At 40.6% G+C, this 24,119-nt stretch overlaps 1 protein-coding gene across 10 annotated transcripts in view; it reads left to right on the forward strand.

Annotated features, from left to right (window-relative positions):
• Nucleotides 1-24,119, forward strand: part of TMPRSS15 (transmembrane serine protease 15) — a 105,088-nt gene that overhangs the window by 55,938 nt on the left and 25,031 nt on the right. For all 10 annotated transcript variants that reach the window (XM_061627897.1, XM_061627898.1, XM_061627899.1 and 7 more), the window contains 6 exons: nt 11,681-11,770; nt 14,247-14,372; nt 15,263-15,403; nt 16,824-16,934; nt 18,958-19,090; nt 22,234-22,329. In XM_061627897.1, the coding sequence (XP_061483881.1) occupies nt 11,681-11,770; nt 14,247-14,372; nt 15,263-15,403; nt 16,824-16,934; nt 18,958-19,090; nt 22,234-22,329 (697 nt within the window). The remainder of the gene's footprint in view (nt 1-11,680; nt 11,771-14,246; nt 14,373-15,262; nt 15,404-16,823; nt 16,935-18,957; nt 19,091-22,233; nt 22,330-24,119) is intronic.

Genomic DNA, 24,119 nt, shown 5'->3' on the forward strand with positions numbered 1-24,119 from the left:
CCCAGACTGGTTACTCGCCCAGTATCCACCCACTCAATCCCCCCTTCACCACCTCCTCTTCCTGAATCATATTGGATCCCCCACCCAAGCTGTGGGAGAAAGTGAGACATCACCTGCCTGGTCAGTTTCATGTTAGCAAAGCAAATACTTCTCCTTGTCTGATGCATCCTGTGCCCATCACAATGAAGCCCTGACCCTTCTGTTAAACTTATAGTGGAATAACAACAAAGGAAGGAAGATGAGTGTTTCTTCTCTGCCCTGCCCTGTTGTCCTTCCTTGCTGGGATAAATCTGCACCCACATAGGGAAGTGTGTGAAACTTGAACCGCTTCGTCCACTCCTCCTTGTGGGTTCTTGTGTTTGACAATCAGCAAGAGCAGTTAGATTCCTGGGCCTCAGATTGAAACCCCACCCCACACCTTCTGCGGCTGACCAAACTTTTGCAGAAAGGGCAGAAAAACAATGGTCCATTTTCTTACAAAAACATTGTTTCCTGATTTCCTTTGGTCTACAACTATCCCCCCCCAGCTGTTTTAGAACAATCAGAATTTTGTTGACTTTTGTCTCTCCCTTTCTCTGTCCTTTCCTTCTACCCCTTTTCCAGCATCCTTTCCTTAGAGATTGCTGTCCTCTCCCTTTCTCCTAAATGAATTCTGTTTAGGATGCTTTCAGCCAATCCCATTGCTGCTGCTGCTGCAGTTCTTTTCTGAGAAAGAGAAATTTAGGCAACACACTATGGAAACTGGGGAGGAAGCAGCAGAAGGAGCAAGCAGGTTGTGTTGCTTTGGATTAAAGCATGCCCGTGGTACCATGTCAAGATCATCTGGCTTCAGAGCTGTACTGGGAGAAAAAAATACTTCCTTCCATGCAACACAACACAGAAAAGTTCCCTCTTCATCCCTGAACCTTTTTACCTCCCCCCACCCAACCTTGCTCTTTCTTCCCCCTCCCATCTATTAGGGCTTATCCAAATGGAGCGGGATAATCCACAGTTTCCATATTCGGTTTGTCATCTGATAGTCCTCACTTTGCCTTTTAGTTCACTCTTTCCCAATTAAAAAAAAACACTTTTTTGCACCCGCACACGCAGCGGTAAGACCCCTACATTCTTTTTACTTCTTCCAAGCTCCGCCTCTAAAACCTCCCCCTATCAACCAATTGGTCAGCAAAAAAATTACATATGCTCCTCTCCCCCTTTGCAAGGAAGCACAATATGGCTGTAAAGGAGGCCTGGGAAGGAAAGGCTGCTGGTCGGTTTCATGCCTGCCTTCCCATGGAGAATGAAATTGACACCCTTTTCTTGTTTGCATTTGCGATATTACACTTAAACAAATGTATGCTTTTCTGCCTTTATTGATATTTAAGGAGATACACATGCTGGCAATGCACTTATTTCTCCAAAAAAGCAAGAAACGTGTCACCCCCCCTCCTTCTCCCTTTCCTTCCCACAGAGAATGAAATTGACAAAGCTTTCCAGAGCAGGCTTGAAACCAACCAGAAGCTCTTTTCTTGTTTGCATTTGCAATATTACACTTAAACTAATGTATGCTTTTCTGATTTGAAGAAAAAGCCCCAGCAAGTAGAATGAAATTGACAAGGCTTTCGGAGGCAAGCTGAAACTGACTACCCCCCCTTTCTTGCTTGCTGTGCATTGCAGATCTCACCCAGAGCGGCCGCCCAGTTTGCAGGCTGGCAAAAAATAAAATGCATCTGCGCAGTAGTTGCAGACCCCCCCCAACACCCCACCATTGCGATGATTGGTTCAATTTTCCCGGGCTTATTCTCGCACATGCGCAAAAGTGCAGATAAGTGATTGGCTGGAATGAGGAGAAGGGGCAAGTGGAACCGCCCAAGAACCGCCCATCAGCTGTAAAGTCTGCGGTATTGCATCCTAACTCCTGAAGGCACAGCGGATGATTCCCGATTTTAAACAGCAAATCACATTTTTGCCGGTATTGCAAGGAGCGGATTTAACCCGCGAAAATGTGTAACAGCGCCAGACGTCATTTGGACGACCGAAAAATAATGAACACACATAGCGGGCGTGTCACACATTTTGCAGTCGTCTGGATGAGCCCTTAGTCTTGTTATTTCTCTTCTGTCCCATCCCTTTTCTTTGCTCTTTCTTTCTCCTCCCACAATTTAAACTCTCTGTGTGTGCCTGTGTGTGTGTGTGTGTGTGTGTCAAGTGTGCTCTCCCTGTTGTCACCTGTGGCTCTGCCTACCTTTGGTCCACCTAGTCTTAGATGCCTTGTCATTGTCCTGTCCTTTACCCTGCCAGCCCCAGTGAGCAGCAGCTGTCACTGATCTCTGCATTCACTCCTCACTTTCCATAATTCTATAAACCTCTGTCATGTCCCTTCTTCATCTTTTTCTCCAGACTAAACATCCTTAAGTGTGTTAGCCTTTCCTTGTAAAGAAGCTGTTGCAGCTCCTTGATCATTCTAATTGCCCTTTCCCATGTATTTTCCAACTCGATGAAACCCATTTTAAGATAGGCCAAACAGAATTGTACATGGTGTTCCAAACGGGAGTGTATGGTATCGTTATCCTTGCAGTTCTCTTTTCAGTATCTTTCATAATAACTCTTAACACTGAAGTGAGTTGACATATTCAGTGAGGTTTTGTCTATAAATCCAAGATGTCTTTTCTGGGTGGTCACAGACAATGAAGACCCGTGCAGCTTGCATCTGGTTAGGAATTTATTACTGGCCCAATGTACATTACTGTGCACGTACAAACTTACCTGCCATTTTCTTACCCCTTTGTTTAGTTTTGGATCCCTCCCTTGACTGCTTTCAATTTCAATATAAACATATAAAAACGATGTGTCTTGCAGTCTGATGGCTTGGAAGAAACTGTGAGCCAACTTGAAAGTATATTTCAAGATACAAGCAAAATAGCTTTTCTACATTATTTTTTGCCAATGGAACTATTAATGGTCCATGAATAGGAAATCTTGTGTATAGGAATCATACACAATCAAATCTTGGCTGAATGCCTCAGGTTTTCACTTTATTTCTATGATTCTGTTTAAATCATCAGATCACACACAGCGAGGCACTTTTTTTTCCTATCTAGTCCCCCAGTCTTAAAAAGTTGCTCCAAAACAAAATGCCACTAATTTATTATACAGCCACAAGACTGGCTGTATACTATAGCCAGGATGGATTTTTCACATTCTGCAATGTTAAATTGAAATACCCCCATGCCATTCTGATGCTTCCCATAAGCTCATGTCAAAGCAAAACCTTACAAAACTTATAGTCCTGAACTCAGAAACGCTTGCTTAACAATCCTCTAAATCTTCATGGCGATACACAAAACAGTCAGAGAGAATTGAGAGTTCAAAGTGTAAAAAGAGAGAGAGAAAAACCAGATTCCTTTTGGACTTTTTCTGTCACAGTTCTCATAATTTGTTGAAATTAATTAAAAATCAGCCATGGTCACAGAGTACCTATAATCCTATTACTGACCTTTCCCCATACTCTGACCTTCATCTTCTGCAGTTTAAAGGTTTTTTTAAAAAAAGCCTGGCTGATTTTTAATTAATTTAAGAAATTTTGCATTGAACTGAATGATAGTATCAGGCATGCTCAGTTAGAACCAACTGTCAGTGTGTTCTAAAAGCCAGACTCACAGCTGCTTCACTTGGCTAATCAGGAGGCCACACCCGCACCAGACCTTTATTTCACTTTAGACAGTCGGGCTTCCCCCAAAGAATCCTGGGAAGTGTAGTTTGTGAAGGGTGCTGAGAGGAAACTCCTGTTCCACTGAGAGAGCTCTAGTAGCCAGAATAGTTTAACAGTCAGCCGCTCTGACTGAAGCTCTGTGAGTGGAACAGGGCGTCTCCTAGCAACTCTCAACACCCTTCACTAACTGCACTTCCCAGGATTCTTTGAGAGAAGCCATGACTGTCTAAAATGAAATAAAGGTCTGGTGTGGATGTGGCCAGGGACAGCTTTGGTTTAAATGTGGGTGGGAGGCTATGTGTGCCTGCTGTAGAATAAAAAGGTGGGGGAAACTCTGAAAGGCAATGATACTGTTCACAATGTTTTCCTTTTGGAAAGGAAAGGGGCTTCCCTCTGCCCAGTGCCCTCCCACCCAATCTCCTCCCTTCCTCCTCCCCTCCCTGCCCCTCCCCCAGGTCAGTTTCACCTATCCTAAACATGATTGCACAGAAATAAATCCTATTGAATTCAAAAAGTATGAAAATGATCAAACCCTCCCTCTCCTCCCTCATATCCCCTCCCTCTTGCCCCTTTCCTCCCCTCCCTTTGCCCCTCCCTCCCCTCCCCTTCGAATCCCCTCCTTCCACCTCCCCTGCCCCTTCTGCCCCTCCTCCCCATGGTCAGTTTTACCTATCTTAAGCATGATTGCATGGGAGTAAATCCCTTTGAACTCAATAAGCAAGCAAATAATCAAACCTGCCCTCTCCTCCTGCTCCCTCCTATCCCCTCCTCTTGCCCCTTTCCCACCCCTTCCTTTGCCCTTCCCTCCCCCTCCCACATCCCCTTCCAATCCCCTCCTTCCCCTTCCTTGTCCTTCCCCTCCTCTCTCTCCCCTCCCCATCCTCCTCCAAGATAGTTTTACCTATCTTAAGCATGATTGCATGGGAGTAAACCCCATTGAACTTAATAAGCATGCAAATGATCAAACCTGCCCTCCCCTTCTCCTGCCTCCCATCACCTCCCCTTCCAAAACCCTCTTTCCCCCTCCCCCTCCACTCTCCCCTCCCTTCCTCCTTTCCTCTCCTTTTCCCTCCCCCATGGTCAGTTTTACCTATCCTAACCATGACTGCACAAGAAGAAATCCCATTGAACTGAATAAGCATGCAAATGATCAGACCTGCCTTTCCTTTCTTTCGCCTCTCCTCTTCCTTCTTCCTCCTCTCCTGCCCACTCCAGCCCTCCCTCCCTTCCCCCCCCACTGGTCAGTTTTACCTATCCTAAGCATGATTGCACGGGAGTAAATCCCACTGAACTCAATAAACATGCAAATGATCAATCCATTCTCTGCAAACTTGCACAGGATCCCATTTCTTACATCCCAGATTAAAAAGCAGAGAAATTCACTAATAGGCAAAAAACCTTGCCTATTATAGACAAAATCCTATACCAAATTCTTCCAAGCTACAAAGCAAGTAGATTGGACTGTGAAAGACCAACCCTAATTGTGTTTGCATTTTGACAAATTTGTAGGGCTGTACAATATCTCAGACAGGAAGTCAGGTCTACTGCTCCCCTGGTGCATTCACTATAGCTGCCCAATTTCCCTGCTTTTTAAAGTTTGATAGAAATATCTGTGGCCTATAGGTATGTTCGTAAACCTCAAGGCTTTTTTGCCTATTAGTGAATATTTACCAAAAATGAACTTCACTGTAGGTTTTCCCTTGACTCTAACTCTATCAATGTCTTTACTAAGTTTATGTAACTTGATGTGGAGGGTTTTTTTTCTATTGCACGTTTTTTGATATCTCTGGAAATGACAATTCAGTCAACTAGAAAACTGTGCAGAATGTGAAAATCGATCCATTCTCTATTGCAGCACCTAGCAGTTCATAGTAGAAAAGAACTGACAATTGAGGCATAGTCATCCACTGGTCCATGCTCCAAATTTCTCTAAAAGTTCAGTAAATGCAGGAAAGCATTCTGTTTGTGGCTGTTTACATGACTATAGTTAACACCATTTTGTCTCCATACAGGGAGAGCAATCCTTATGTAAACAGTTCCATTAACTTTGGTCTCTATAGTCCTAGCCATGGTGGACTCTGACCAAGAGCTCTTTAAATTATGCTTGATGACAGGTTTCTTGAAGATTTCTCCTGTAGTCTACATTTCCAGTGATTGCACCAAACTAACATGCGTGCAAATAGAATTTACATTCACAGCAAATCAAAGATAGATTCCATGGGGCTGATGGAGTCTGATACTGATAAGTGAATGGTGAGCATCATGGGTAAATGATTGAATATGCCACTATGGAGTTGTAGTTATTCTGTTTAATGTAGTGGACAAGGGTATGATCTTCTGCTTATGGCATTAGACGTGCATGTTGCTCTTCTCCCAGTCTTTCACACACTGAGCATGAAGGTCTGCAGAGAGAGTCTGTGTTCAGCTGAACATGGTGAGAGCCCTCTCAATGAATGAAGAGAGTTGTAGTGAAAGAGGTATGTGTAGTTCAATGTTCTACTTTGCTTTCCTAGGCTATGCAAAGCAGAGTATTGCTTTGTAAAGTGAAAGGAGTTCTTTTGTCAATAGCAGTGACTGCCTAATATCTTCCTCAAATGTAGAAGTATTCCAAAGGTCTAAGTATAAATTTTTATACCTTCAATTAGCATTTTTCTCCTAAAGAACACAGCAGTTAAAAATAGTCAATGGGAAAATTTAAACAAAGCAAATGCAAAGGAAGTAATATATCTGCAACTCTGAAAAATATATTCAAAAACTTTAAAAAAATAAAGCTTCAGACTGAGAGTACATGGGAATTACAACTGTTAGAAAGAGAGTACTCTATCAATGAAAAAACGTGCATGAAATATCTTGGAATGGACATTCTTGGCTGACCTATACATGTTTTTTTCCTGTATCGAGTAATGAAAAAAACAATCTTTTTAAAAAAGTAGGTTCAAGCCAAACATTACACTCTTTTGCTTTAGTTTAGGTTATTTTGTTTATTTATTTATTTATTTATTTATTTATTAAATTTATATACCGCCCGACTAGCGATAGCTCTCTGGGCGGTGAACATAAAATAGTATAAAAATACAATGAATAACAAAATAATATTAAAATACAATCAACAATACAATAAACATTTTTAAAATTAGATCAATGTAACTTAAAATGCTTCAGAGAATAGGAAGGTTTTGACCTGGCGCCGGAAGGAGAGCAGAGTCGGGGCCAGGCGTACTTCCTCAGGGAGACTGTTCCATAGTTCGGGGGCCACCACTGAGAAGGCCCTAGATCTTGTCATCACCCTCCGGGCCTCCCTGTGAGTTGGAACCCGGAGGAGGGCCTTCGTAGCAGAACTGTTAACAGTAATATATTTTATTAAACATGATCTGCTATTGGTTATTTCAAAAAGGTCAAAATATATAAAATAAATATAGTATAGGGGGGCGGGAAGCTAGAACATATATCCTGCTCTGTCCTGGAAAATGCAGGGGGGAAACTCAGTACACTCTGAGAGCAATCTTCTGCTCTCTGAGAAGTTGGCTGATGGTGCTGCTGGCCTCTCTCCAGTGGCACAGAGGGGGTTCCATCACCAGAGGTCCCCCAGTGTGGCAGTAGAAAGCTCTACCACTCTCACTGACCCGCTGGTCATCTTCCATGGTAAGTGGGAAGCCCAAACAGGGCATTCCAGGGTGGGGGGGTGAAGTGGATCTGCTGGATCTTAAGCCCCCCTCATCCCTCCCCCATTATGCCCTCAGAGAGGCCTCATACTATAACAGCCTTGGAGCAGGCATAGTTAATTCCCTTCTGTTGTGAAGAATTCGGGGTGGTGAAACCAGAGAAGGGAAAAGAATGTTTCCTCTTATCCCAGCTGCAGCAAGCCAGCAGGGCGTAGAAAGTAATGACAACTCTGCTACTCACAGATTGTCCTGCTCTGGCCATACATATCCATAGTACTGCACTGTGTGTGTGGCAGAAGGTTTCCTAAGAACCAAGGTGATTGGATGTTCTTTGATACCCCTTAAAGTTCACTAATTAGTAACATAAAATATTGAACCAAGTTTCTTTCTCTCTTTATTTTTCCTGCCAAAGCCAAAACTTAAAGGTCTATTATTTGTGTGCTTGGCAATTTTGGAATATCTGTACATATAAATTCATCTGTACTATGAATTCAGCTTCTCTTAAAGCACATTATTTTGAAACACAGAGGTACACAAGCTGTCTGTTGTGCAGCTGAGCATGCTGGTCTTCAGCAGCAACCCCTGAACAGGGGTGTAGTCATCCTGGGTCTCAGCGGTCTTACACTATATTTTTTTGGGATCAGAGTCCCAGCAGGGTCCCTATGTCTTCAGCATCCTATCAGACAATCGGCATGAAAGGGGAGCGTGTTAGCCACTGAGAAGAATCTTCTAACATGCTTCCTTGACTTTCCTGCTGCTTAGAGCCAATCAGAGTGAAAAGAAGTGAATTGGTTACTGAGAAGACTCTTCTCAACAGCTAACTCTCCCTTTTCATTGTTATTGACTCCTAGGAATATCTGTTGTTGTGGGAGAAGGCATTAACAAAGATCTCATTCTCAACCCAGCAGCAAAATAAGGGTGTGTGTGGCTGTGACTAACCTGAAGGGACCCTACACTTCTGAATTTGCCACTATATTGCCTCTGAAGCACTGAAAAGTGCGGCTTGCCCCCCCACCTTGTGGCTTGACCCTTTATACTTGCTATTGGGGCAGACACTCCAGACAGAGTTAGGGTTTTTTTCTGTAAATGAGTAAGTAGCTCTCAGACTTTCTCCATTGTATGCATGTTCTGCAGCTGTGCCTAGTATATCTAACAACAGAGCATAAGCGGATGTATGAAGCAATATTATAGTGGAAGATCGTTTCCACCAGTGAAATCAAATTATCATTAGATTTAATGGTATCATTATCATCATAATGACAAATCCTGTAAACTATCTGTACCTAGACAGCTGCTAATATATCTTGTTAGACAAACAATAAAAGATATTTTGCCTCATAAGCTGTTCAGAGTAAAATTATATTTTAAATTATTCTAAAACTTAGGTCTTCATTATTTAAGAATAGGTCTTCTAATTAGCATTCATTACAGATGTTAGGGGGGCTTAGTAGTTTTACCAGGTTCATTAATGTCCACGATACTGGTTTCCTTCTCCACATTTTTTCTTTAGGACCATAGAAACCCTCTTAAAATAGACTACTTTTTGAGCTTCCTAAATTCTGTTTGTTTTTTTAAGTATTTTTAAATGTCTCCTTTTTGCAGACTAGGAAAAAGTATTCATATTGAAAATATTCATGCTGAGGTTCCCTTGACTGAACCGACTTAGCTCCATGGTTGTCATGGAAGCTGAGGTCTATCTCAATACATCATTGGCCCTCCACATGTTTCAGGGCACGTCCTACTTCTATTTTTTGTGACAGAACATGCTGGGAATGGTTCCAAGGTTGGGTGTGTGTGTTAAACTTACCCTTTTGACCATTTTCTGGTGACATTTGATTTGCTGGTGGCTATTCCTCCCAAATGTGGAATTCCTTCCCCTTGGAAACATGGATGGTCATGTCACTAATGGCCTTCTACCACTTAAAAAAATGCATCTAGGCTTTTTGAGGGCTTAGTTGAGTTTGCGTTTCTAGTTTTACTATAATTCAATGCATATTGTTACACTTCTGCTGGCTTCAGTGTTGAACTGTTCTTTTGTTTCATTGTTTTGTTATTTATTTTTGTTATAAACTGCTTTGGGACCAGTGGTAAAAAGTGGTCTATAAATTTCATAAGTAAATACAATGAAAGAGATACTAGAAATGCTAATCATCAGTTTTAAGCTTTTATAAATAGTAGCAGTTATATCATTAGTTGATTCAGTCTCTTCTGTTCTTTAAACATCACTGAAGTTATATCTATGTTCCACAAGCCTTCTCTTGTTTGCTAAGATCTTAACTTAGTGTCTCTCTTTTTCTGTTGTCTTCCTTTACCCCCTCTTCTTTCCTGTTCTCATGGGGCAGCATTCACCCTTGGCCCCAACCCTCAGGGCCACATGGCATCAGTGGGTGTATCCACCTTATACTCTTACACACATGCACACGCACATGACACACAATGGCACATAACTCCCCCTCCTAAATTGATCCACGCATGATGATGACATATGAGAGGACAAATTTCATCCCAATCAGGCCCCTGCCCATTCCAGCTTTGTGTGTGCTTTCAATTTTCTTTTTGCCACTGCCACTACCAAAATCAGTGGGTTCTTGTGAGGCCAGGACAATTTGTATGAAGGTCTAAAGCAGTTTCCAGGCAAGAAGGGAACCACCCCTCATTTAGATTATAAACCTTCAGGCAGGATTTTGGCATTGTTAATTTTATTATAAATATAATGTCTTGTTTCTTAGTCCTGTAAGAATTTATGGGTGGTATTCAATGCTTGCCCTACTCAGAGTAGACCCATTAAAGTTAATAGACATGGCCAACTTAGGTTCATTAATTTTAATAGGTCTACTCTGAGTATGACTTAGTTGAATAAAATCCTATTATTTTTATTTACTAGTATTGTCTTATTTTGCCAAATGGGCTTCTTGAGAACAAAAAATCTCTTACTTCCTCAGGCACACATCTCTAGACAAATCTGAAACTACTTTTTGTGTTCAGAAATAAGCTCTTCTGAAACACAAGTTCTAGTGCTAGGTAGACCTCTTTCTACCATAACCCTGGTTCTGTTCGGCTGTGGCTCCTATCTGTCAGGCACAGCTGGGTTCAGAAACTAGTGCATTTGCCAAAACATACAGTGTGTGTAAATTTAGGAATGTCTAGATACTAGAATGCCCTTGTAAGTTACTTGGGTACCTTTGTAAGGTTCTTGAGTGTGTAAACTGTATATTTGCCCAAACATACAGTGTGTGTAAATTTAGGAATTAGTCTAGATTCTAGAGTGCCCTTGTAAGGTACTTGGGTGGGCATAACAGGAGATCAGGGCTTTTCTGGAAAATCAGCTTTTATTGAGGAAGGAAAACTAAAAGACAGTCTGTGGGTTACTTATTGACCACTGTCTCAGAAAAGGAAAGGTAGAGGATGGATGAGGATTGAGATGGCTGCAAGCCTAAGCAAAGTGTGATGCTTCAAAGTTCAAGGGAAAGGAGGCGAACAGAAGTAGAAAGCTTGACAAGAAAGAAAGAAGGAGGGAGAGAATTATATTGACTGAGAACCATGTCAAAGGGAGGAGAGCAAGGTTCCTGAGTATCAAGGAGAATTCAAAAGAAAAGTAGAAAGAGCTGGCTTTCCTCAGACAAGACTTTACCAGACAAGGATCAATAGACGAGGGAGAGCAAAGAGAGGCAAACAAAGTGGCAGTTCCCAAGTCAGTAAGGCTATATTTATTCCAGCATGATGTGTCATGGAATGTCCCATTGGGATTTTGTGGACACTTAGAAGGCAGCCAGGGCAGCACTTTCCAAAATTGCTTTGAGTCAATGGTTCAGAAGTGCAAAAATAGCCAGCAAACCAGGAGTTCCGAACTCCAAAACTCTAAAAGCCAGTTAGGCAGAGTCTCCGTCAGCATCACTGCTCTTGAAATCTCATGGGCTTTGAGTATTTTTTGAAACTACAAAAGAATGGGGCTTCTGACATTTGAATGAGCACATACATCTAAGCATGTGTGAGTACACACAGATAGATATAGTCTGAGCTTGGAAAAGTTACTTTTTTGAACTACAACCCCCATCAGCCCCAGCCAGCATGGCCACTGGATTGGGCTGATGGGAGTTGTAGTTCAAAAAAGTAACTTTTCCAAGCTCTGGATATGGTATACAATGATATAAGGTACATATGCTCCTTCTATGGGAGAGATAAGGATATTTCCAAAAGGCTTTACGATGAGGGAGGGGTAGGGTTGAAAAACTGCTTCTAAATTTTCAACCCAAATAAGCAACTGTGCTGATGTACATTTTCAACGAATAAGTGGATTGTCATTTATTTATAATTGTTCTACTTTCAGCTGACTGTGGAGGGCCATTTGATCTTTGGGAACCAAATACTACATTTAGTTCAATGAACTATCCCAACAATTACCCCAATCAAGCCACTTGTAAGTAATAAGTCTTAAGTTTTGAAGAAAACTTTATTTTTTTCTTTGTTTGACAAGGTTTGCAGCTTCATCAACAAAAAAAAGCTAATCACTTTACATAAAATATCTAAGCGCCTTATGTAATAAGCTATTATTGGACTGGAAATATTGCATATGTACTCATGACCAGTGCTAATAAATGAGGACCATGCTGTGAATCTACCAGGAGCCTATAAAGCTATACAATGCTTAAATACTGCACAAAAAATATCGCATTCCCTCTTTTATTTGGCATTACCATGGTTTTTTATTTATAGATCACTATCCCCACATACAGCTAGCAATAAAACTAGTAATTTCTACTGCTAATATTAATACTAATATTAGTAGTAGTAGTAGTAGTTCTTGTTGTTGTAATTTATATCTTGCCCTTCCTCCCAGTAGGAGCTCACGGTGGCAAACAAAAATGCTAAAAACACTATAAAACATCATAAAAGCAAATGTTAAAATATATTAAAACAAAACATCTTTAAAAAATATTAAAACAAAACATATCTTAAAACATCTTTTTAAAACTACATGATTAATTTCCTCCGGGCCTTGAAGACCTGGCTCTTCAGGCAGGCCTTTGGGGTGGGCTAGATTTTATCTTCATTGTTTTTAGATTTTTAATGTCTAGGTATTGTATGCCTATTTTGTATGTTGCCCAGAGTGGCTGGACAGCCAGCCAGATGGGCGACTAATAAATTCAATAAATAAATAAATAAATAAATCTTTTGTTTGGCCTTCCTCTTTTTCTACTCCCTTCTGTTTTTCCCAGCATTATTATATTTTCTAATGAATCATGTCTTCTCATTATGTGTCCAAAGTATGAGCTTTTGGACCAACCTCAACAGTCCACATAGAGCACATTATAGTAATCTGCATGGACAACAATGGTCAGGATATCCAGGTCCAGAAATGTCCACAGCTATCTTACCAGCCGAAGTTGGTAAAAGGCACTCCTAGCCACGGAGGTCACCTGGGCCTCTAGTGACAAAGATGGATCCAGCAGCAACCCCAGACTACGGACTTGCTCTTTCAGAGGGAGTATGATGCCATCCAAAGCAGGCAACTGACCAGTTATGCGAACTCGGGAACCACCAATCCACAGTGTGTCCTCTTGCTAGGATTCAGACTCAGTGTATTGGTCCTCATCCAGCCCACCACAGAGTCCAGACACTAGTCCAAGGCTTGCACAGCCTCTCCCAATTCAGATATTACAGAGAAATAGAGCTGGGTATCAGCGTACTGCTGATGCCCCCAAATCTCCTGATGACTGCTCCCAAGATGTTAAACAGCATGGGGGACAAGATGGTTCTCTGTGGCACCTCAGAGCACAACTGCCAAGGGGTCAAAAGACAATCACCCAATGCTATTCTTTGAAAACAACCCTGAAGGTAGTATCAGAACCACTGTAAAACAGTACTTCTGGTACCCATCTCACCAAGTTGGCTCAGAAGAATACCATGGTCAATAGTATCAAAAGCCAAGAGATCAAGTAAGAATAACAGGGTCACACTCCCCTTGTCCTTCTCCCAATAAAGGTCATCCATCAGGGCAACCAAGGCCGATTCAGTCCCATAACCAGGCCTGAACCCAGATTGGAATGGGTCAAGATAATCTGTTTCATTCAAAAGTACTTGCAATTGCTGCACGACAACCCTCTCAATCACTATCCCTCAGAAGGGGGTATTTGCAACTGGTTGGTAGTAGTCACAAACCAATGAGTCCAGGGTGAGGTTTTTTAGGAGCAGTCAGATCACTGCCTCTTTCAGGGCGGCTGGAACCACTTTCTCCTCAACAACACATTGACCACTCCCTGGTTCCACACAGTCAAACCCCCTTGGCAAGCTGTAATAAGCCAAGGAGGGCAAGGGTCGAGAGGACACGTTGTTGGCAGCATTGTTGCAAGCACCTTGTCCATGTCATCAGGCCACATCACCTGAATTCAATCCCAAGAAGTTGCAACAGACATTGCACTGGACAGCTCACGTGGGGACTACACTAGATGTGGGTGGGGCATCAGGATTGCTACAGAGGTGAGAAACTTTACCCCCAAAGTGCCTTACAAACAATTCACAGTGGGCCTCTGAAGGGTCTAAAACTCCATTTCCTGGAGTTTTGATTTGAATACAGTTTTGATTGTGTCTCTGCGCATTACATATAACACTGTCAAATCTCCAAGGAAATGACTGTAGGATGTATTGATGTTGAAAGAGCCCCACACTGAAAAGTAGATCATAAGTGGGAGAACTGACATGCAAGAGAGACTTCACTTGAGACAGGAAAAATACAATTGAATGTATTTATTCATTCTTAGACTAGAAGAAAATGTTGTTATGGCTGCCTCTTTGTGTAAGCTGCTACTCCCATCTCTTTATGTGTTCTTTATGAGAACTCTAGTATATCTACAAAAGGAATGAGCTGTTTGTCTTTTTTGAATCTTGTTTTCTAGGTGTGTGGTATTTAAATGCAGAGAAAGGGGAAAATATTCAACTTCATTTCCAGTACTTTGACCTGGAAAACATTAATGATGTTGTAGAAATCAGAGATGGTAGAGGAGCTGGGTCTTTATTTTTGGGCAAGTATAACCTACTGATTTTATGTGATGAATCATGTAGAATTGAATGTTGTGTGTTGTTGAGCAATGTTCCATCTTCTCTAGAAAGCACAAGCCTTCATTTAAAAAAACCCCACACATTGAAAGATGCCCACAGTACATTTGTGATCATGCCAGTGAAATCTCAGTGAGCTGAGCATAAGAGTATACTTTGGGGATTTATCTTTGCCAGACTAAATAATACAATATCAGCATAATATAATATCAGTAACACTAGCTTCAACAAAACAGGTGAAACTAGAGATGGGAGATGGGCAGTTTCCACTCTAGAAACATTATAGTGGACTTTTCACACAGATTTTACTAAGACTTCCAAATTGATTGGTGTAATTTAAAGGGATTTCAGAGAGGCCATTATGGACTCTGAAATGTCATTTATCCCACAATGCTCCAAAGGAGTCTGTGTATGTGTAGTAAGGCCTTTGGTGTGTCAGCCATTGTTGTAGTATCATTGTGCCACATTGCTGTGTGATGTGGCAGAGATGTCCACATCTATGTGGCAAATCCTAGTAGTGAACCCACAACTTGCTGTTGATAGATTATAAATCTTGGCTCTGTTCAGGCAAATTTTATCACAAATTCTAGTTTGTGTAGCATTCAACAATATTGGTATATGAAACATATTTGAAGTCATATCAGAATATTTCAAGAATTCAGAATTGTGTTTCAAGACTAATCTTGAAAAAACATGTTCACTAGGTGTGGATGAAGCACAGTAGGTCTTTTTTTTAGTCATAAAGACTTTTTTTCATATTTATTTTGATATGTAGCAATACTTTACCCATTTTCTAAGCAGAAAACATTTGTCCTATATCTAAAATGTGGTATCCTTCTGTTTTTCCTATGAGTAGCTGTATATACAGGAAAATCCCCAATACCAGATATATTCTCTACGACTCATCAGATGACTGTGCTCTTCATTACTGACAAATCTGTAACTAAAAAAGGATTTGTAGCCAATTTCACTACAGGCTACCATTTGGGCATACCAGGTGAGTTTCACACTTGCAATTTTTTTTTTATTAAGTAAAACAAAGACATATGCAACTGTGAAGAAATATTTCTTTCTGTGCAATCCTATGCATGTCTACTCAGAAGTAAGCCCCATTGGGTTTAATGTACCTTACTCACAGGCAAGCATGTGTAGAGGTACAGCCTTTAAATGTAATTCACAATTCTCAGGATCTCTTTGGAGTTAATCTACATTTTACACTCTAGCTTTCAATTATTCTGTGTAGCATTAGCTCAATGGTTAGTTCTCTGCTCCAAAGCAGCCTTGGGAGAGACACAGTGGAGATACTTCCCCTCCTGTTGTATTGCCCCTGACCCTCCAGCCAACTCCATATTCTTCTACTCCCTGGGGGATGCCAGGCTGTGTTTTCCTTTAAAACATAGGGTCTCAAATCCCAAAGGTGAAAAGCACCTGGAAGCAGCTTTCATAGAGGAAATAACATGAGGAAAAGTGTTAAGCATTATTTATTTATTTATTTATTACATTCATATCGCACCCTTTCTCCTAGAAGGAGCAAACAAAAATACTAAAAACACTCTAAAACATCTTAAAAACAAAAGACTTTAAAACATATTAAAACAAAGCGTCTTTAAAAACCACTAAAAATGTAATTCCAGCACAGAAGCAGACTGGGATAAGGTCTCTACTTAAAAGGCTTGTTGAAAGAGGAAGGTCTTTGGTAGGAGAAAAGATAACAAGATGGTGCCTATCTAATATTTAAGGAGAGGGAATTCCAAAGGGTGGGTACTACAACATAAAGGTCCGCTTCCTATGTTGTGCCGAATAGACCTCCTGATAAAATGGTATCTGATCGAGGCCCTCACCAGCAGTATGCAGTGATTGACTGGGTATATCTTTCAGGAATCCTGGTCCCAAGCTGCATAGGGCCTTGTATACCAAAATCAGAAACTTGAACTTGGCCTGATAGCTAATGGGCAGTCAGTGCAATTCTTTCAGCAGTGGGGTGACATGTTGGCAATGTCCTGCCCCCGTGAGAAGTCAAGCTGCTGCATTTTGCACTAGCTGCAGCTTCTGGACCAAGCTCAAGGGCAGCATCACATAAGCATCCTCCCTGCTCTTTCTTCACTGCAAATTGCCTCCTCCTGAGGACAGGCAGAGGAACAAAGAAGTGGCTGTTGGGCTAATATTGGTCCTCAGGATAACCTAGTGCCTGTTCACAAGAATGCACCATTCATTGTATCCAATTTTTAATTTTTTAAGTCCTTATCAGATGAGATTACACAAATGCCCTTACACATTAGACAGCAGTAAATTGAAACCAGTTACTAAACAAATTTGATTCAGATTGTGTTTATTAATAATATGTAAAATTTGAGTCCAGTACAATAATTAAAATGCTACATCTTTTATAGCCAATGATATATATTTTCATTTTACAGATCCCTGTGGATCCAATTATTATCAGTGTGCAAGTGGAGAATGCATACCACTGGCTTACCTTTGTGACCAATCACAGAACTGTAAAGATAATTCTGATGAATCAGACTGTGGTAAATATTTTCTTCATAAACCAAAAACAAGCCACCTACTTTTAATACCTGTGACATTTTTGAATAACCAAAAAAATAATTAAGAAATGGCGACATATAGAATATATCAGGGAGGAACATGGGAAGAACTAAGAAACCTGTTTATACAGATCACCATTTAGAAAACCAAGTCTCATCATATTCCTTTATTGAAGTTCAGATTTGTCTGGCCGAATGCTATAACTCCTGAGCCCGTAGAGCATGATATACGATTAGACAAAGACATTATACAAACATCCAAGCTTGATGACACATGTAGGCAAGGATGCATTTTCAGGATGCATTGTTCCACAGTGGCTCTGCCCAGCTTTTCAGTTATAGGCCTCATTTCATTAACAGAACGGAAACTTTTACACAACCTGAAAGGCTAGACCAAAACACATGCAATGTTAAATATCTGGATATATTTAAAGCAGACTGGAGCCAAGGAGTGAAGATCAAAATGTACTGCATGATCAGTATATATGCACATATGCTGACTGGAATTTTATACCCTTGATCCAAAGAGCGCACATGATCTTTTGTGCAGAGCCTGCTCTATTCATTCCAATGGTAAGGGAGATCTGCACTTGTTTTCTCTTAGAATGCTTGTGAAGCTCTGTTTCCATTGAAATGAAAGAAGAAACTACTGAGGACTGAGACTTGCAGCCTAAACTCCTGACCCTGAACGTATTCATTCCTCTCTGGGGCCTTCTCATGCACATGGGAGTGATGGAATTACTGTCTCTGCAAAGTCCTATTTATTAACTTCAATGTATGTTCAAAAAGCATGCTTAGGACTACATTCTTAAGCTTACTTTCAGTGAAATGAGTTTAGGATCAAGTGTAAGCCTGATAAAAGTGTTTGACAGAAGCATAAAACAGCTTTGGGGGAGCAGCATTTCAACTCTTTCATAATACATATGTGGGTTACTTTGACACAATGACAGCTGTTGCCACAGTACCATCTGTGGATGTTGTTATTTCCAAAACTAAATGTTCCACACATTGTGCTGTTTCACACGAAACAGAAATGATGGTCTCTGTCCACCAATTTATATGCAGAACCGATGTTAAAATGATGTTGGGGTCTGTTTAAAAAATGAAATTGCTCTCACAGACAAAGAAGTGCCTGACACAATTGTTTCTGTGGGTGGATGTTTAGATTTGAGACTCGTATTTCCTTGGCTTACGTTAGATAAATCATAACTGTTAGTACTGAAACTCTTAGACATCTGTTGGCAACTATCTTGAACTACATCATTAGTGGTATATGTGTCCAGAGGCAAAATACAGCTCCTAATACATCTTATCCTGCTATCTTTAATGGAGGAAAATATTTTCTTTCTGTACTGATTTTTGTAGCAAAGCTAAATCACAACCAACCCCCTCCCCAAAAGCATACACTTTATTATCTTAAAAAATAAGAACCTGTAAATGTTTCACAATAATTTTCATGGAATGTTTAAAATCTGAATCAGAGAGGTATTTTATTTGCTAATGTTGTGATTGGTGCCAGTCACTGTAACACCTAGACCTAAACTGCAGAAAGAGAGATGTCCTTTACATGTCCTTTGGCTGGTATAGTGGTCTTTCTTGTTGCTCCTTTATTGGTCAAGACTTGTGTTACGCTTCTGTCCATACGGTTTCTCTAACAGTGTACTTATCCTACTGTGCATGTGTGGACTTTCTACGAGATGCTAAACAACATACTGTTACAGGAACCTCATAGACAGAAGCAGCCATGAAGCAGTGGCAGCCACTCTCTTGGAGGTACAGATAAGGGTTCATAACGGCAATGGTGCTGATGTCAGAACCCAAACTTCTATATATAAAAAAAGAGTCTGGCTTCAGAGATTAGGGAGAAGCATGGGTCCTACATTCCCTTTTCCCATTCTTGGTAATTTTACCTGAATCTGAGCCCATGCATCTTCATGAGTAGAAATAACCCAAAGTCTATATTGTAATTCGCTTTTTTCTTCTGAATCTATTACTTTGCCAACAGTTCGCTTGGTCAATGGTTCTCTCAGCTTCAAGGGATTGGTCCAGTTCAAGATTGAAAATGAGTGGTACACAGCTTGTGCAGATGAGTGGACTGAACAATTGTCAAGCAATATCTGCCACTGGTTGGGACTAGGGTAAGCAAGGCTGTTTAATTAGTTTTGTTTCAGACCTAAACTGTATATTGTTGTATACACTGCAGCTATATATAGCTGAAGATTGGCCAGCTTTGCAAAGGGTAGTATGCTCACGTGTGTGGTTATAAAATGTGCACATTTGAAAGTATAGATCAAGGAAAGGCACCTTTGGCCCTCCAGACGTTGTTCAGCTCCAGTTCCCATCATCCCCTAGCTAGCACGGTCAGTGCTCAGGGATAATGACTGTTGTAGTCCAGTAATATCTGGAGGACCACAGATTCTGCATCCCTGATATAGAGCATCATTTTTAGTGGATAAGTATCATGAGGTTATATTTTTATTTTTTTCACTAAGGCACTGGTTTAAGAGAAAGAGCAGGAATGCAGAAGGGACACTAAGACTGGCACTGTCATGCTGGTGTGTTGTGGTGCAGAGGAGATCAAGTTCCCAAAAGTTTATTACAAATAAATGAAACTCGCATAACAAATGCCGAATATTTCAGAAAATCTGTCTTGGCAAATGCACTCTTGTTTTCTTCCTTCTTCCTAATAAGTTCCTAAAAGGAATATTACCAGACTCTACTGGTAATACTTTTGTTAAAGAACACTACAGAATGATACTGCAGAGAAATAATAATAATAATAATAAATAAATAAATAAATAATAATAAAAAATAAAACAAGAACAACACTCTTAATGTTCCCAGGATTACATGAGCATGAGCAAAGGGAGTTGTCTTTTCATGTTGGTGATGTTCTAGACATTACACAGTAGATTTAGGCACATGCTAACTCTCTTATTGAAACCAATGAGACTGGGAAGTGTTGCAAAGTGTTGCATTTTGGCTTTATTCCATCCTATGTCAGTAGCACTGAACTGGAGATAGCACTGAATTGAGCAGCAGTGGCTTTGGGAGCAGGCAGTTCTTTTAAAGGAGTTCACTTTTTCAGCTGAGATTGATGGAGGAATTTGCTTTTTATTTAGTCTTTTTCCTCAGGAAAAGGCTAACCGCTGATCAAATTGGAAATGACTGGTCTTTCCATGGTGACATGGAGACATAAATCAGTGAGGCTGTGTATGCACTCAGCATCATCCTTCTTGATAATGACTTGAAGAACAGTTTGTAAAACTGACCAGCTTAAAAGAAAGGCCATCTTTAGCACAGTGTGTGGGCTTCTGCTGTTTACAGGATCCCCGTTGCGTGAAATGTTGGGGGAAGATGACTACATTGTATTCTTATATTAATGGTTTGTTGTGTTCTGCCAGACCCTCAAATCTCAGTGCAGATCCTGCTGCTTCCAAGCACTTTGATAAAGTGGCAGGAGCAAAGTCAATCATAAAATCAAAGAAACTGCAGATAGAAAAGATCTGTTAGGTCATTTAGTCCATCTTCCTGCCAAGTGTTGGATTGTTCTCCAACAGTATTTCCACACTTGCTTTACCTAGACTAGTTTTTAGCCTCCAGGATATTCTGCCAATTGCTCAATGAGTCCTGTATTTTTTATTACTACTTGGAGTCTGGAGTTCTGTTGATATTTGGCTTATATTTTCATTTCCTCAATATTTTATCATAATGGGTGTGAAGTGTCCTGCTGCATAATGCCACCACAATATGCAAGAGCAGATCATGTCTGAACCTTCATACAGAACTTCTAAAAAATTAAATTTAATATAAATGTAATAAATATAAAATATAATATAAATATAAATTTTACTTAAGTTAATAGTCAGTCCTAAAGGATAGATGTTTCCATTCCCCCAAATTAAAATATGTAGGATTTATAAACTGGAATGAAATTAGGAGATAATTCCTGGTTTCATGGGGAACTACACACTATATGTTTTTGCCTTGGTCCAAAAAGCCTTATCTATGTATAGAAGCATAGGATTTAAATAACAATGTCATATGTAGCCCTTACATGCACAGTTCATGTGATTGAAGCAGCTGGCTTCAGTTTTAAAAAAAATCATGTCACATTGTAGGATTGAAGTCAGTGAATGCATTGGTCTATATTTTCCGTAGAGCACTGTCTCCTACTTAATATTTCAAAAAACATAACAAATGTCACCCCCTTTACTGATTGCTAATGAAAACAGTATAATTTAGTACTATCAGTATTGGCGCCACTAATCACTCATTTGGGAGAGGGAGAGGAAAAAGGTAACTGGATTTATTCCCTTTCTCCTGGCTCACCATCCCAAAGCATCACGACAAAGGCTCTTACTTCCAAGTAACAAAGAGCTTTATTCAAGAGGGCTCAATGCAGGTTCAGTGGTAGTCTCGGGTTACAGGGGATCACAATGTAAGAGTCTAAGAGCAAGGCCCGGAGTTCAAGACTGGGTGGTAGCAACGAAGATGTCCCAACAAGTCACTATGCCCTTTCTGCCTAGCTTTAAAGAGCAAGACATGGCAAGCTCACTTATGGATCAGGGTGGAGGCTACAACTGTTCACACCAACAAAGGCAGTGCCGAGTCCTTGGCAAGGGAACAGTGACATGCCCCTCTGTCTTCTCCTGCTGCTCTGGTGCCCCCTCCTGAATGGTCAACAACTTCCCCAGTTGCTCTGGGGGCAGGGCAGGGACAAGGTCCGGAGACTCTGCTGCTCCTTCCCTAACATTCAGAGTCAGGGGCTGGATTCTCATCCTCCCTCCCGGTTTGTCCCAGCTCAGTTGCACCCTCTGCTTTCTCCTTCTCCTTGTCTGTCAAACTCTGCCACCCCAGCCTAGACGCTGTCAGAAACATGGGGTTCATGACACCCACCCCTCCAAACCGATTATGTCTGGCAAGTTCATTTGTGGCCCATTCCAGAAATGGTACCCCACCGTGGTAGATAGAGCATTTTTCTCCTTTTCTGTCTAGGCAAAGTGACATTGTGATATCAGGAATTGTTGGCAACCATATGCTGATTGCTCAGCATACAGGCCACATTCCTCCATACATCACAGATGTTGTGTGGCATGTATTTATACAGAGAGGATTCTTTGATGAAGAGGTAGCAAGAAACCCATCAGTGCATCTGGAAAAAAAGACAAGTTCTTAAAGCTACAGTTATATTACAGTTTGATAATTTATATCTTTGGCATAATTGATTCTAGAAGCTTTTATTATTATTTTATATTCCATGCATTCTTTTCCCTTGTAGAAGTGCAAATAGATCATCTCCTATGTTGTTTGATCAGGCTGGTCCTTTTGTAGAAGTTACAAAAGCAGTCAACAGCAGCTTAATACTAACACCAAAGTAAGTAATCCAAAATTATGATGATGAACAACTGAAGTAATGCTTATTATATATTTACATTTTTCTTTAAATTCAGTTTACCATCTGATCCTTTCATCTTTTATACAAAGGGATCATGCTGGTGGCATTAGGAGAGGGTTTCCAATTGTTTGTTCTTATTTTTTGCATCTCTTATTGTCGGCTTGCATTTATTTTGCCAAAGTGTGTGTTCCTTTATGTTCTTATTTGGACAAGATGTCCATTTTCTGAAGGAAGCCTTCTTGTCTGTAATAACTTTTTTTACTCTGCTTGTTAACCATGCTGGTATCCCTTGGCCCTGGTGGTACTTTTTCTGATCTGTGGTATACATTCCAGCTGAGTTCCAATACTGTGGGTTTGAACAACTCCCAACCATTCTGGAGAGATTTGACCTTCTTGACGTCACCTTTCAGCTTCCTTTTTTAACCAGTCTCCTCATGTGTGTGTGTGGGGATTTCTCTTTATCTTATATGCTACCCTTTTTTACCTGAAAGAATTTAACCCATTTAACCAAAAAAAACAAACCTGAAGTTGACACTGAGCTTGATCTGAAATCTAATCCTACCTTTTTTTTTATTCTAAGCTGATTCTACCACTAACTATATCTGGTTTCTAGTTTCTAGCTTACTGAAAATAGTTTACTAGGTTTCTAGTTTACAGTGGTACTTAAAAACTTCTGCTTGGGTAGAGGTGAAAACTGGTTTCTACAGGCTAATCACCCTTAGGATTTAACTCCTGAGCTCTATGTTTTTACAATTTAGTTCCTAGTACAATGTGCCATTATTACAGTTTAAGTAAATGCTTTAAATAAGTTAGTGGTACTTATCCTCTAGTTTCCCTGCTGCTTAACTCACTTGCTTTCTTGATGCTTTGTCACTCGAGCTGAGACACTTTTTCAGCTGACACTCCCCTCTTCCTTGTGTAGCTTAAACATCATGGAGAAGAATTAATCAGTGGGATCTTCTCTCCACTATTAGATACTTATGTGAGTGACTGATATGAGATGCTTACCTATTCCCAGTAGCAATCGGCAGGACAGGGAACTTACCTGACTCCCTTCATCAGCATCACTGTAGCTTGGGGGGGGGGAGCAAGGCAGTGCACAGTGAAAACACACTGGCAGAGCTAATCTGGAGCTACCACTTGTGCATTTGCCTCAACCCTCCCAGTAAGATGCAGCAACACTGGTGACGGGAGATCAGGTAAGGGCCCCTGCGCTGTCATCTGCTACTACCTATTCTACTGCTCATAAGATGGGGAAAAAAATCTTTATGGCATGCCCATGGTGCTTCATTGTTTTGAAAGTTGCTTAGACACTTTTTTCTTTTGTTTTAAGTCACTAACAAGTTAAATAAATAAATAAATATTCCATGGTGTGGATGCAATAGAATGTTCAGTTAGGCCTTCAATCAGCCTCAACCAGAGGGATGCCAAGTCAAACAAACTCCGAGGAGCTCATAATATTCAACTTTCTAACAGCCACTGGTGAAGCATCTGAAGTAGATATGAGGATAAGGTCATAAAATTCTGATACCATTATGAATTTCCGGAAAATAAAAATGTATGCTATCAATTAATAAAAAAGTAACAAATTGTTTTTGTGTGACATATATATTCACTTGTGGCTTAAGAATGAACTTATAGCCATCAGATATTTCTATCAAACTTTAAAAAGCGGGGAAATTGGGCAGCTATAGTGAATGCACCAGGGGAACAGAAGACCTAACTTCCTCTCTGAGGTATTGTACTGCTCTACAAATTTGTCAAAATGC

The sequence above is a fragment of the Rhineura floridana genome, chromosome 5 (genome assembly GCF_030035675.1).
Source record: "Rhineura floridana isolate rRhiFlo1 chromosome 5, rRhiFlo1.hap2, whole genome shotgun sequence".
NCBI lineage: Eukaryota > Metazoa > Chordata > Lepidosauria > Squamata > Rhineuridae > Rhineura > Rhineura floridana.